The sequence below is a fragment of the Xyrauchen texanus genome, chromosome 4 (assembly GCF_025860055.1).
Source record: "Xyrauchen texanus isolate HMW12.3.18 chromosome 4, RBS_HiC_50CHRs, whole genome shotgun sequence".
Lineage (NCBI taxonomy): Eukaryota > Metazoa > Chordata > Actinopteri > Cypriniformes > Catostomidae > Xyrauchen > Xyrauchen texanus.
Window position 1 is genome coordinate 22,271,378 of NC_068279.1, and position 13,557 is coordinate 22,284,934.

Consider the following 13,557-nt stretch of genomic DNA (forward strand, 5'->3'; position numbering starts at 1 on the left):
AGCAATGAATCTGCCAGTACTTATGACTTCAGTGTGCCCATTAAAGTTTTTACTACCTCCTCCAAAGAAAGGACTCAGTGGCTTCAGTCATATGTTCAAGTAAGATATTAATAGACTTCAAATGAAAAGTATTTTTTGACATCTACTATGGCATATGTATATGGTAATTGCCAGCTGAAATTATGCACTTGATAAGACTACAAATATGGCTACAAAAGTGTATGCGTCTGCTAAATGACTAAATGTAAATGTGACATAAGTTGTGACCTTAGTTATTAGAATGACTAAAGACATTTTTTTTAACCATTAAAGTGATGACTGTTCATTTCTGTGAAGCGGTTTATATATAACCCAGCCATAAAATAGGTTGACACAAAATAAAGTAGCATAATTGAATTAATAAAAATGCTCATATGTAATTCTAATAAAAAATGACATTGCGTTCACACCAAAAAAGCATGCCATTTCAGTTTATGACTGTGCATGCTAGGGAAACCTACACATATATCAGAATGTATGGGCTTGCCCATGTATGGATTCTGCTTAGTATGCAAGTCTACTTCAATAAAAGCCAAGAGTGGAGCCCAGAGGAGATGCAGAGGAGACCTGGGAAGCTACTGCTCGTGGTAAGAGCCTGTGCTGCCTGTGTTTGTATTCTAATCAATTATTCATTTGTGCTTGCAGTAATTTTGTTTATTTTTCATTGAAGGTTAGTGGAAGTTTCATCTGGTCTCATAGAACAAACGGTGAGTTGAGGATTCAGTGTCATTATATGAGCATGAGATCAGAGAAAAACATTTGTTGGAGTGAGAATTAAAGAAGACAAATGGCTTGTTGCATTTTCGGTATCAAGTTACGAATAAGCTGTTAAAACATAAAAAAGTGAAAAACAGACAAGTGTACATTTATCATTAATTTACTTTAAAACACCGAAAAAAAGAGAAAAGTGTACTTTTGTAAAGTATTTACTTAAAAACTTTTGGAAAATTTATCATTTGTGATGTATTTATTTACTTTAAAATGTTAAAATAAAATAGAAATTGTACATTCAAACTGAAGTTGATTTTAAACAGTTCAAGAAGCAGAAAGTGCATATTTATGCTGTTTACTTTAAATACTTTCAAAAAACAGAAAAGTGAACATTTGAAATGTATTCACGATATTTACTTTAATTTGCATTTAAAATTAAGTTCTAGAAACAGAATGGATTTTGTCCTGAGATTTTACACGTCTCCATAATGTGTGTCTGTATGCGTTGGCCAAAACATATGAATATACCTCGATCATGAACATAATTTCTGCAACTCCATGAAAGTCTTGTCTTTATTTACATGCAATGTTTTTGAAATTTTAAATGGACACTGTAGTTATCTCTTGTCCTATCTCTTTAGTAAGTCGCCACCATGAGTACGGACGCAGAGATGGCCATTTATGGCAAGGCTGCCATTTACCTACGTAAGCCTGAGAAGGAGAGAATTGAGGCTCAGAGCAAGCCCTTTGATGCCAAGACTGCCTGCTATGTGACTGATTCCAAGGAGTTGTATGTTAAAGGAACAATCAAGAGCAAAGATGGTGGCAAAGTCACCGTTATTGTGCTTGACACTAAGGAGGTGAATTTTCCACTTTTCATGAAAACTAGATTCTCATCTCATACAAATAAATTAAATAGTCTTAATTAATATAATATCTGCTGGATGATATGTATAGGAGAAAACAGTTAAAGAGGATGATGTCAACCCAATGAATCCACCCAAGTATGACAAGATTGAGGACATGGCCATGATGACCCATCTCAACGAACCCTCTGTGCTGTACAACCTCAAAGAGCGTTATGCAGCATGGATGATTTACGTAAGTTAAGAAGCAAAGAAAAACAGAATTCAAACTGACTTTGACTGTGTTGCTGTTATCTGACCACTTCTCTGCTCATTTCAGACCTACTCTGGGCTGTTCTGTGCTACTGTGAACCCCTACAAGTGGCTCCCAGTATATGATGCAGAAGTAGTTGCTGCCTACAGAGGCAAAAAGCGTATGGAGGCCCCACCCCACATCTTCTCTGTCTCTGACAATGCCTATCAGTTCATGCTTACTGGTAAGATCTTGATTTATACAAGGTGATTCTGATTTTGTGGATTTTGTTTTTAGTTTCTATTAAACAATTACTTAAACATTATTACCTTTGAACTTACAGACAGAGAGAACCAGTCTGTCCTGATTACGTAAGTGCATACTGTTATGAGATGTTGAGAACAGTTATATTTTCTTCCTATTGAACTTGCACATGTCTGATCATCTTCTGTCTAATCATCTCTCATAAACAGTGGAGAATCTGGTGCTGGAAAGACTGTGAACACCAAACGTGTCATCCAGTACTTTGCCACAGTTGCAGTGCATGGTGACAAGAAGAAAGATCAAGGTTCCAGCAAAATGCAGGTATGAGATACACAATTATATTTATATCTATGTTAAAAATACCACAAACTATTTGCAAATGATGTTTTATATGAGACATGAAATGAGTTCAACCCTTCACACAACACAGGGATCTCTTGAGGACCAGATCATTGCTGCCAACCCTCTGCTAGAGGCTTATGGTAATGCCAAGACTGTGAGAAATGACAACTCTTCTCGTTTTGTAAGTTTGATCTCATCAAAATGTAAATTCAATTATAACCAGCTGTGTTTTTACGTTTTTACAATATGGGCATTGTGGCTTTGGACATATTCAAACAAACCAACAAATTGAAATGTCCAGTAACAAAAGCATTTATTTATCTTTATTTATTTATTTACACAACACAGGGTAAATTCATTAGAATTCACTTTGGAACAAGCGGCAAACTGGCCAGTGCTGATATTGAGACATGTAAGTTGATGTGTATTAAACATGCTATGTTCCATTCTGATATTGGTGATATGTTCAGATCTTTTTACTTAATTACATGACCAGATCTGCTGGAGAAGTCTAGAGTAACATTCCAGCTTCCAGATGAGAGAGGCTACCACATATTCTACCAGATGATGACCAACCATAAGCCTGAGCTGATTGGTAGGTGGACACATTTCAATCAAATCTGTTTTCAAATGGAAAATATATTGTAAAATACTCTGTCATAAATGCTCTGCATTTTTACAGAAATGACACTCATCACCACCAACCCCTATGACTTCCACATGTGCAGTCAGGGTCAGATCACAGTGGCAAGCATTGATGATAAAGAAGAGCTGGTTGCAACTGATGTGAGTTTTAAAATCAACTGAATATATATGTCTCCTAATTTCTTCGGGATATACTGAAACTAATATATACTTTTTAGACTGCTATTGACATTCTGGGCTTTACTGCTGAGGAGAAGATGGGCATCTACAAGTTCACTGGAGCTGTGCTGCATCATGGTAACTTGAAGTTCAAGCAGAAGCAGCGTGAGGAGCAGGCTGAGCCTGATGGCACTGAGGGTGAGTGGGAAGAGCTTTTATTTGATCATGTGTGCTTGAGACCTTTCGCATAGCTTCTGTTTTAGCTTGGGCTAAAGATATACCTTAATAGGAGATACTGAAATAGTGTGAACAACTGAGTATGGAAGGGAATTATTGGAAGGAATCAGTTCCAATGAATGTGGTGCATTTATTAAGAGTGTCTTGCCATGCATATAAAAATATAATTTAAATATAAATAAATGAAGAATGAATGAATAAATAAATGAAGAACAATTTATTTATTAGATGCTGACAAAATTGCTTACCTTCTGGGCTTGAACTCTGCTGATATGCTGAAGGCTTTGTGCTATCCCAGAGTGAAGGTCGGAAATGAGTTTGTGACCAAAGGTCAAACCGTGCCACAGGTATGCAGTATGTCCAGCTAAGATTTGCCAGCAAAGAAATATTTTGGCAAAATCAGAGCAAGTTTGAGTAATATTTTCTGTATTCTACTCACAGGTGTACAACTCTGTTAGTGCTTTGGCCAAGTCTATCTATGAGAGGATGTTCTTGTGGATGGTCGTTCGTATCAACCAGATGTTGGACACAAAACAAGCCAGACAGTTCTTCATTGGTGTGCTGGATATTGCTGGCTTTGAGATCTTTGATGTAAGAATGATTCTGTTTTCTGGTTCTCTTTTATTGCAAGTTAACTGATTCATATTCAGTATTCAGTGAATGTTTCTCTCTCTCTCCCTCTTTCCAGTTCAACAGCATGGAGCAGCTGTGCATCAACTTCACCAATGAGAAACTACAACAGTTCTTTAACCACCACATGTTTGTGCTGGAACAAGAGGAGTACAAGAAGGAGGGCATTATTTGGGAGTTCATTGACTTCGGCATGGACTTGGCTGCTTGCATTGAGCTCATTGAAAAGGTTTTACTGTCTTCTAAATTTTTTTATTTGCTGTTGTCAGAATGTGTAACTTTAAGTAATACTCTTTCTTCATTTACAAATAGCCCATGGGTATCTTCTCCATCCTTGAAGAGGAGTGCATGTTCCCCAAGGCTACAGACACTTCCTTCAAGAACAAACTGTATGATCAGCACCTTGGCAAGTGTGCAGCCTTCCAGAAGCCAAAGCCTGCCAAAGGCAAAGCTGAGGCTCACTTCTCCCTGCTTCACTACGCTGGAACTGTGGACTACAACATCGCTGGCTGGTTGGACAAGAACAAGGATCCACTGAATGAGTCTGTTTTGCAGCTGTACCAGAAGTCTTCTGTCAAACTTCTGGCTACTATCTACCCACCAGTTGTTGAGGGTAATTGAATTTATATATATTTTATTATAATTAAAAAATCATATTTAAATGACAGAAGGATTTAATTAGCTCATTTGAACTGGAATTTGGCTAATTATTTCAATGTTTGTAAAGAAACTGGCAAGAAGGGAGGAAAGAAGAAGGGTGGCTCCATGCAAACTGTGTCCTCCCAGTTCAGGGTATGTACAGAGGATGTTGAAGTTGATATGAAAACAATATTGCTATATTTGGAATATAAAAACAATTTTTATTCTCCACAGGAGAATTTGGGCAAGCTTATGACCAACTTGAGGAGTACTCATCCACATTTTGTGCGCTGTCTGATTCCCAATGAGTCCAAGACTCCAGGTAATGTAATGAAGGGCTTAGAGATATTGTGACATTATCACAATAAATCAGTATGGTCATGTAAAGTGTTCATGCACTGAGCTGAAGATGTAAATTGTTCTACAGGTCTAATGGAGAACCACCTGGTTATCCACCAGCTGAGGTGTAACGGTGTTCTGGAGGGTATCAGAATCTGCAGAAAGGGCTTTCCCAGCAGAATCCTCTATGGTGACTTCAAACAAAGGTAAATGGGCCCACATGAAAATACAATTTCTGGTCTGAGGCTTATCTTCATGAAAACATATGACGCATTTTGACAACTCTTCCACAGATACAAGGTGCTGAATGCCAGTGTTATCCCTGAGGGACAGTTTATTGACAACAAGAAGGCCTGTGAGAAACTCTTGGGATCCATTGATGTTGATCATGACCAGTACAGATTTGGGCACACAAAGGTTCATATTCTGCATTACACTTCAAAGATTCCATATTCATTAGTTATGATTTTAGGCAATAAAACTGGAAACAAACTTCTTTATTACACCCACATATTCAGGTATTCTTCAAAGCTGGTCTTCTGGGTAATCTTGAGGAGATGCGTGATGAGAAACTGGCTGCTCTGGTCACAATGACTCAGGCTCTCTGTCGTGGTTTCCTGATGAGGAGGGAGTTTGTAAAGATGATGCAGAGGAGGTTAGTTATAACATTTATAAAGATGGCAACAATAATAACTGTGACAAGAGTAATTCATGACAAATTATTTACAGGGAGTCCATTTACACCATCCAATACAACATTCGTTCATTCATGAATGTCAAACACTGGCCATGGATGAAGGTTTACTACAAGATTAAGCCTCTGTTGAAGAGTGCTGAGACTGAAAAGGAACTGGCAACCATGAAAGAGGACTATACAAAATGTAAAGAGGCTTTGGCCAAGGCAGAAGCCAAAAAGAAGGAGCTTGAGGAAAAGATGGTAGCACTGCTACAAGAGAAGAATGATCTGCAGCTTCAAGTAGCCTCTGTGAGTGTGATTTGGTGAATGTTTCTGAAATTTGGTTCCATTTAAAAATGAAACATCATTTTAACAATAATATATAAAATCTCATTTTCCTTTCAGGAATCTGAGAATCTCTCAGATGCTGAGGAGAGGTGTGAGGGTCTGATCAAGAGCAAAATTCAGCTTGAATCTAAACTCAAAGAGACAACTGAGAGGCTGGAGGATGAGGAAGAAATCAATGCAGAACTCACAGCCAAGAAGAGGAAACTGGAGGATGAGTGCTCTGAGCTGAAGAAAGACATTGATGACCTAGAGCTCACCTTGGCTAAAGTGGAAAAGGAGAAACATGCCACTGAAAATAAGGTCTGAATTGGTCTTATTTCGACTCTTTATACCATGTTGAAGAATATGAAAATGGCTGAACAAAATTTATTTAGTAACATACATTACACAGGTCAAGAACCTGACTGAGGAAATGGCAGCACAGGATGAGAGCATTGCCAAACTTACAAAGGAGAAGAAAGCCCTTCAAGAAGCACATCAGCAGACTCTGGATGATCTCCAGGCAGAGGAGGACAAAGTCAACACCCTGACCAAAGCTAAGACAAAGCTTGAGCAGCAAGTTGATGATGTGAGTTGTGGTACAGAGATATGATTAGGTAATACTTTGAATATTTTGGTTTGTCACAGAGTAATTTCTTCAAGTGGTGGTATGTAAAATAAAGGTAAAAATGCAGGAATGTGTATTACAAGTAAACCATCAACTAATAATGATGATAAAAATTAACACATTTTATTCAAATTAATAATAATATTTTGCACAGCTTGAGGGTTCCCTTGAACAAGAGAAGAAGCTCCGCATGGACCTGGAGAGAGCCAAGAGGAAGCTTGAAGGGGACTTGAAACTTGCCCAAGAATCTATCATGGACCTGGAGAATGACAAGCAGCAATCTGAGGAGAAAATAAAGAAGTGAGAATTCTTTCTAATTTATCACAAATTATAGTGAAGTTATAGTTTATTTCAATTGACTCATTTGATTTCTGTTTTTACACACAGGAAAGACTTTGAAACAAGCCAGCTTCTCAGCAAGATTGAAGATGAACAATCACTTGGAGCTCAACTCCAGAAGAAGATAAAAGAGCTGCAGGTATTTAAATTAACTCTTTTGTAACATTGTAAAAAATGGTAAAATCAAGATCTATAAAGTGTCACTAATTGCCTCTGTAGGCTCGCATTGAGGAACTGGAGGAAGAGATTGAGGCTGAGCGTGCTGCTCGTGCAAAGGTGGAGAAGCAGAGAGCTGATCTATCCAGGGAACTTGAAGAGATCAGTGAGAGGCTGGAGGAGGCTGGAGGAGCAACGGCTTCTCAGATCGAGATGAATAAGAAGCGTGAGGCTGAATTCCAGAAGCTGCGTCGTGATCTTGAAGAGTCCACCCTCCAGCATGAAGCCACTGCTGCTGCCCTCCGCAAGAAGCAGGCTGACAGCGTGGCTGAGCTGGGAGAACAAATCGACAACCTCCAGCGCGTCAAGCAGAAGCTTGAGAAGGAGAAGAGTGAATTCAAAATGGAGATTGATGATCTCTCCAGCAACATGGAGGCTGTTGCCAAAGCAAAGGTTGAGAATTGTATTTCCAAAGAAATATCAACAATGATTGTGCAAGATGTTTTAAATATCTAATGAATTTGTATTTGCAGGGCAATCTTGAGAAGATGTGCCGCACACTTGAAGACCAACTTAGTGAAATAAAGTCCAAGAATGATGAGAATGTTCGTCAGATAAATGACATCAGTGCTCAAAGAGCAAGACTTCAAACTGAAAATGGTAACAGATTACAATTATTGACATATTAATAATATGTTGAGAATTATTGAATATAGTGTACTAAGATAATTATTCATTTATTTTCTCTAACAAAGACTTATTAGAAGAAACAAACATAAACATTATTAAAAAACTTTATAAAGTCCATAGAGGTTTTTATATATATAACTGATATAGATTGACTGACTTAGATCTGAGACAGTGAATCAAAATCTCAACAGGTGAATTTGGTCGTCAGCTGGAGGAGAAGGAGGCTCTAGTTTCTCAGCTCACCAGAGGCAAACAAGCTTTCACTCAGCAAATTGAGGAGTTAAAGCGACATATAGAGGAGGAAGTGAAGGTAAAAAATAATTTTGTGCTGAAAAGTAATCTGAGGAATCAGTGACTTTGAAAATGCATTGAACATATACTGTCTTTTTTAGGCCAAGAATGCTCTGGCTCATGCTGTGCAGTCAGCCCGTCATGACTGTGACCTGCTCCGTGAGCAGTTTGAGGAAGAGCAGGAGGCAAAGGCTGAGCTGCAGCGGGGAATGTCTAAGGCCAACAGCGAGGTTGCTCAGTGGAGGACCAAATATGAAACTGATGCCATCCAGCGCACAGAGGAACTTGAGGAATCCAAGTATGTACACTTTGATCAGAATTACTCTTTATTCTCACAACAATTATGGTCCACTGAGTGTAAGATAATGTGTGCTCCTAAACAGGAAGAAGCTGGCTCAACGTCTGCAAGAGGCAGAGGAACAAATTGAGGCAGTGAACTCTAAATGTGCCTCTCTGGAGAAGACCAAACAGAGACTCCAGGGTGAAGTGGAGGACCTCATGATTGATGTGGAAAGATCCAATGCTTTGGCTGCCAACCTTGACAAGAAGCAAAGGAACTTTGACAAGGTTAACAATTTGACTAATTCTGTAATATGATAATTTCTCTTACAAGCTAAATTGAGTAATAATAGTTTAACCTGACCCTGAAATGTCTCTACTCAAGGTTCTGGCAGAATGGAAGCAGAAGTATGAGGAAGGTCAGGCAGAGCTGGAAGGTGCCCAGAAAGAGTCTCGCTCACTCAGCACTGAGCTGTTTAAGATGAAGAACTCCTATGAGGAGACTCTGGATCAGCTGGAGACACTCAAGAGAGAAAACAAGAATCTGCAGCGTAAGATGTAGATTAATGAATAAATGAATATCTTTACCGTTATACATTCTGTTGTAATTCACATCATATTTATAATGATATTTCCTTTTTCAACTGTAGAGGAGATTTCAGATCTGACAGAACAGTTAGGTGAGACTGGTAAGAGCATTCATGAGCTGGAAAAGTCCAAGAAGGCAGTGGAGACTGAGAAGTCTGAGATTCAGACTGCACTGGAGGAGGCTGAAGTGAGAATCTCAAAATTAGGATTTCTTACTGAAATTCTTGTTAAAACAATATATTACATTGGCAATAAATGTTTTTTAGTGCTAAGATATTGTTTAATCTACTGTTGGTAATTTTTAATATTATATTTTTCACAGGGCACCCTGGAGCATGAGGAGTCCAAGATTCTTCGTGTCCAGCTTGAGCTAAACCAGGTCAAGGGTGAGATTGACAGAAAACTTGCAGAGAAGGATGAGGAGATAGAGCAAATCAAGAGGAACAGCCAGAGAGTCATTGAGTCCATGCAGAGCACTCTGGACTCTGAGGTCAGGAGCAGGAATGATGCCCTGAGAATCAAGAAGAAGATGGAGGGAGATCTTAATGAGATGGAGATTCAGCTGAGCCATGCCAATCGCCAGGCTGGTGAATCCCAGAAACAACTGAGGAATGTTCAGGGACAACTCAAGGTATGTGACTTTGCTCTAGCTTTTGGAGTTTAATTAATACGTGTACACTGTCTAATGCTGAATTATATAGAATAACACAATAAAAAAAAAGTACTTATGTGGGGCATAATATTTAAAAGTCTGACTGTGTGTCAGAGATGTGACTAACAGAAATTGGATAATGTGTCCCTGAAAAAAAAAGGGGGGGGGGGGGTCAAAATCAAAAGCAACAGTCAGTATCTGGTGTGGCCATCAGCTGCATTAAGTACTACAGTGCATCGCCTCTTGATGGACTGCATCAGATTTGCCAGTTCTTGCAGTGAGATGTTACCCCACACTTCCGTCAAGGCACTTGCAAGATCCTGGACATTTCTGGAGGGAATTGTCCTAGCCCTCACCCTTCGATCCAACAGGTCTCAAATGTGATCAATGGGACTGAGATCCGGGCTCTTCGCTGGCCATGGCAGAACACTGACATTCCTGTCTTGCAGGAAATCACGCACAGCATGAGCAGTATAGCTGATGGCATTGTCATGCTGGAGGGTCATATCAGAATGAGCCTGCGGGAAGGGTACCACATGAGGGAAGAGGATATCTTCCCTTTAATGCACAGCGTTGAGATTGCATGCAATGACAACAAGCTCAGTCCAATGATGCTGTGACACACCGCCCCAGACCATGATGGACCCTCCACCTCCAAATCGATCCTGCTCCAGAGTACAGGCCTTGGTGTAACGCTCATTCCTTCGATGATAAACACAAGTCCGACCATCACCCCTGGTGAAACAAAACTGCGATTCGTCAGTGAAGAGCACTTTTTGCCAGTCCTGTCTAATTCAGCGAAGGTGGGTTTGTGCCCATAGGCGACATTGTTGCAGTTGATGTCTGGTAACGACCTGCCTTACAAAAAGCCTACAAGCCCTCAGTCCAGCCTCTCTCAGCCTATTGCGGACATTCACAGTTGGAAGGATTGTGCATTCCTGGTGTAACTCAGGCAGTTGTTGTTGCCCGAAGGTGTGATATTCGGATGTATCGATGCAGTGCAGGTGTTGTTACACGTGATATGCCACTGCGAGGATGATCATTTGTCTTTCATGTCTCCCTGTAGCGCTGTCGTAGGCATCTCACAGTATTTACATTACAATTTATTGCCCTGGCCACATCTGCAGTCCTCTTGCCTCCATGCAGCATTCCTAAGTCACGTTCATGCAGATGAGCTTAAAAAAAAGAGCATGTTTTTTTAAACCCTTTACAATAAAGATCTGTAAAATTATTTGCATTTTTATAAAAATTATCTTTAAAATACAGTGTCCTGAAAATGGGACGTATACATATATATATATATATATATATATATATATATATATATATATATATATATATAAACAAAAACAAATCTGATGCATTTTGGCTTAAAAACCTTTAGGTATTCTATAGCGTTTGGCCATATTATGTCACGTTTACCACATATTATGGCATTCATTGGTTAGTGAAAATAAAAAAATAGTTCTACAGAAAAATTAGCCAATAAAAAAAAAATTGGTGCATAGATAAACCCCCTGTAATAAATTTTTAGGATGCCCAACTGCACCTTGATGATGCCCTGAGAGGACATGAAGACATGAAAGAGCAGGTGGCCATGGTGGAGCGCAGAAACACTCTGATGCAGGCTGAGATTGAGGAGCTGAGAGCTGCTGTGGAGCAGACAGAGAGAGGCCGCAAAGTGGCTGAACAAGAGCTGGTGGACGCCAGTGAGCGAGTTGGACTGCTGCACTCTCAGGTAATCATTACAAAAGATCTCTTTTGTGACCCAATTACAACTCACAAATGTAGACGAAAGATAATCACATCTCACTTCTGTTTCAGAACACAAGTCTTCTGAACACCAAGAAGAAGCTTGAGGCTGACCTTGGCCAAATTCAGGGTGAAGTTGATGATATTGTCCAGGAAGCAAGAAATGCAGAAGAGAAGGCTAAGAAGGCCATCACTGATGTTAGTTTTTAAGTTATAAAACATTTTAAAAATCAAAATTGACCTCTTGGAGTGTAGCAAAGATTCTCACTGACTTTGCTTATGCCAATTAGGCTGCAATGATGGCAGAAGAGCTCAAAAAGGAGCAGGACACCAGTGCTCACCTTGAGAGGATGAAGAAAAACCTGGAGGTCACAGTGAAGGACCTACAGCACCGTCTGGATGAGGCTGAGAATCTGGCCATGAAGGGAGGAAAGAAACAACTCCAGAAACTGGAGTCTAGAGTAAGCTTGCTTTTATTTGAAGTGTCTGTCATACTCTAATACTGACTTTATATGTTAGACAATGTAAACCTATAAGTTTTAATGTTATGTACCATTTAGGTCCGTGAGCTTGAGACTGAAGTTGAGGCAGAACAGAGACGTGGATCTGATGCTGTTAAAGGTGTCCGCAAATATGAGAGGAGAGTTAAGGAGCTCACCTACCAGGTATGATCATACCCTGCATAGGTCCTTTCTTATAGAAGATTTTGCATAATAGTGCACATACTGGAAATACCTATTTGTAGTAAAGAATAAAGAATAAATCTAGTATTTGTATTGTTACAGACTGAGGAGGATAAGAAGAACGTCACCAGACTCCAGGATCTGGTTGATAAGCTGCAGATGAAGGTCAAGGCCTACAAGAGGCAGGCTGAGGAGGCGGTATGTAAAATCTATTATGAATTGCATTGCTTTAGTTATAAACATGACCAGTGATATTAACAAATTTGCAAAGTTAATAAACATGTCACAAAAAACATTTAGGAGGAGCAAGCCAACACTCACTTGTCTAAGTTGAGGAAGGCGCAGCATGAGCTGGAAGAGGCTGACGAGCGTGCTGACATTGCTGAGTCTCAGGTCAACAAGCTCAGAGCCAAGAGCCGTGATGCTGGAAAGGTCAGACTGAGTAGATAAATTCTTGCATGAATAATTCAGCTTCTTTATACAAATACAATTATCTGACAAACATTCTCCAATTACAATGATACTTCTTAGCAGCAGCAGTAGATTTATGGCAATAGCGTTTTACTTATGTTACATATACTGTATGACATTTACATATCTGTGATATTAACACTGTATATGAAGTGCAGTATTTTGCAGTAAAGTGCAGTAAACAAAGAAAACCTCTTTCTTCTCTCCCAGGGCAAAGAAGAGTGAATCCATAAAGCATAAAAGGAGCATCTACTGAAGTCATATAATATGATTGTTTTGTAGAACTACTTCTCTTTTCTTTATGAAATAAACCTGTACATACCATCATTTCACTCGCCTTTGTGTGATTTTATAGCAAGGTGCACAATCACGATACAAAAACCTGACATTTTTGTTATTAAATCAAAACTTTTATATTTACATCATGCAGATTGCATTATGCTGGCCATTGTGTGTGTATTGCATCTACTTAAATATCAAGTAACATTTAACATTTGTGGTGAGAAACAAAAACTCCATAAAGGTTAAAAGGTTCCTTTAAGAAAATGGTAGTGTTTATGTCATCTTCATAGAGTCATCTGCATTCGGAATAGATATTAGCCATCATTCTTGAGCAATTTCAGTCAGTGATCTACTTTGCAATAATCTAATCTAATCTAATATATATTGCTGTATTAATAGAATATCAAGTCTCCTCATAGGAACATACTTGGCTGCACTTAAGTGTAATTTGCCTCTTCCTTATTACCAATGCCAAAAAAAAACAAAAAAACAATAAATGGGATGTTATGGATATTATATATTAGATGGTTGTATAATTGTGATATGAGACATAAAGATTGAAAGAGTGGATCTAAAAATAGATTCTGTGTATGTCCGGTTGCTCATACTGACACAACATTAACATGTCTTATGATTCATT

At 38.9% G+C, this 13,557-nt stretch overlaps 1 protein-coding gene across 1 annotated transcript; it reads left to right on the forward strand.

Annotated features, from left to right (window-relative positions):
• The first annotated feature begins 661 nt into the window (after positions 1–661).
• LOC127640092 (myosin heavy chain, fast skeletal muscle-like) lies at positions 662–12,958 on the forward strand. Its single transcript, XM_052122490.1, has 40 exons — positions 662–746; positions 1,392–1,610; positions 1,708–1,851; positions 1,936–2,092; positions 2,192–2,219; positions 2,322–2,433; positions 2,543–2,635; positions 2,803–2,866; positions 2,951–3,049; positions 3,137–3,240; positions 3,318–3,456; positions 3,724–3,842; positions 3,937–4,086; positions 4,184–4,354; positions 4,438–4,738; positions 4,853–4,917; positions 4,999–5,086; positions 5,192–5,309; positions 5,397–5,520; positions 5,622–5,758; positions 5,833–6,088; positions 6,185–6,427; positions 6,519–6,695; positions 6,889–7,034; positions 7,122–7,212; positions 7,293–7,682; positions 7,763–7,889; positions 8,111–8,229; positions 8,312–8,508; positions 8,594–8,777; positions 8,875–9,040; positions 9,140–9,264; positions 9,400–9,708; positions 11,264–11,467; positions 11,554–11,679; positions 11,772–11,942; positions 12,042–12,146; positions 12,267–12,362; positions 12,465–12,596; positions 12,846–12,958. Exons 2-40 carry the CDS (start codon positions 1,404–1,406, stop codon positions 12,858–12,860), a joined length of 5,799 nt encoding a protein of 1,932 aa, XP_051978450.1. The 5' UTR covers positions 662–746; positions 1,392–1,403; the 3' UTR covers positions 12,861–12,958.
• Positions 12,959–13,557: the final 599 nt, after the last annotated feature.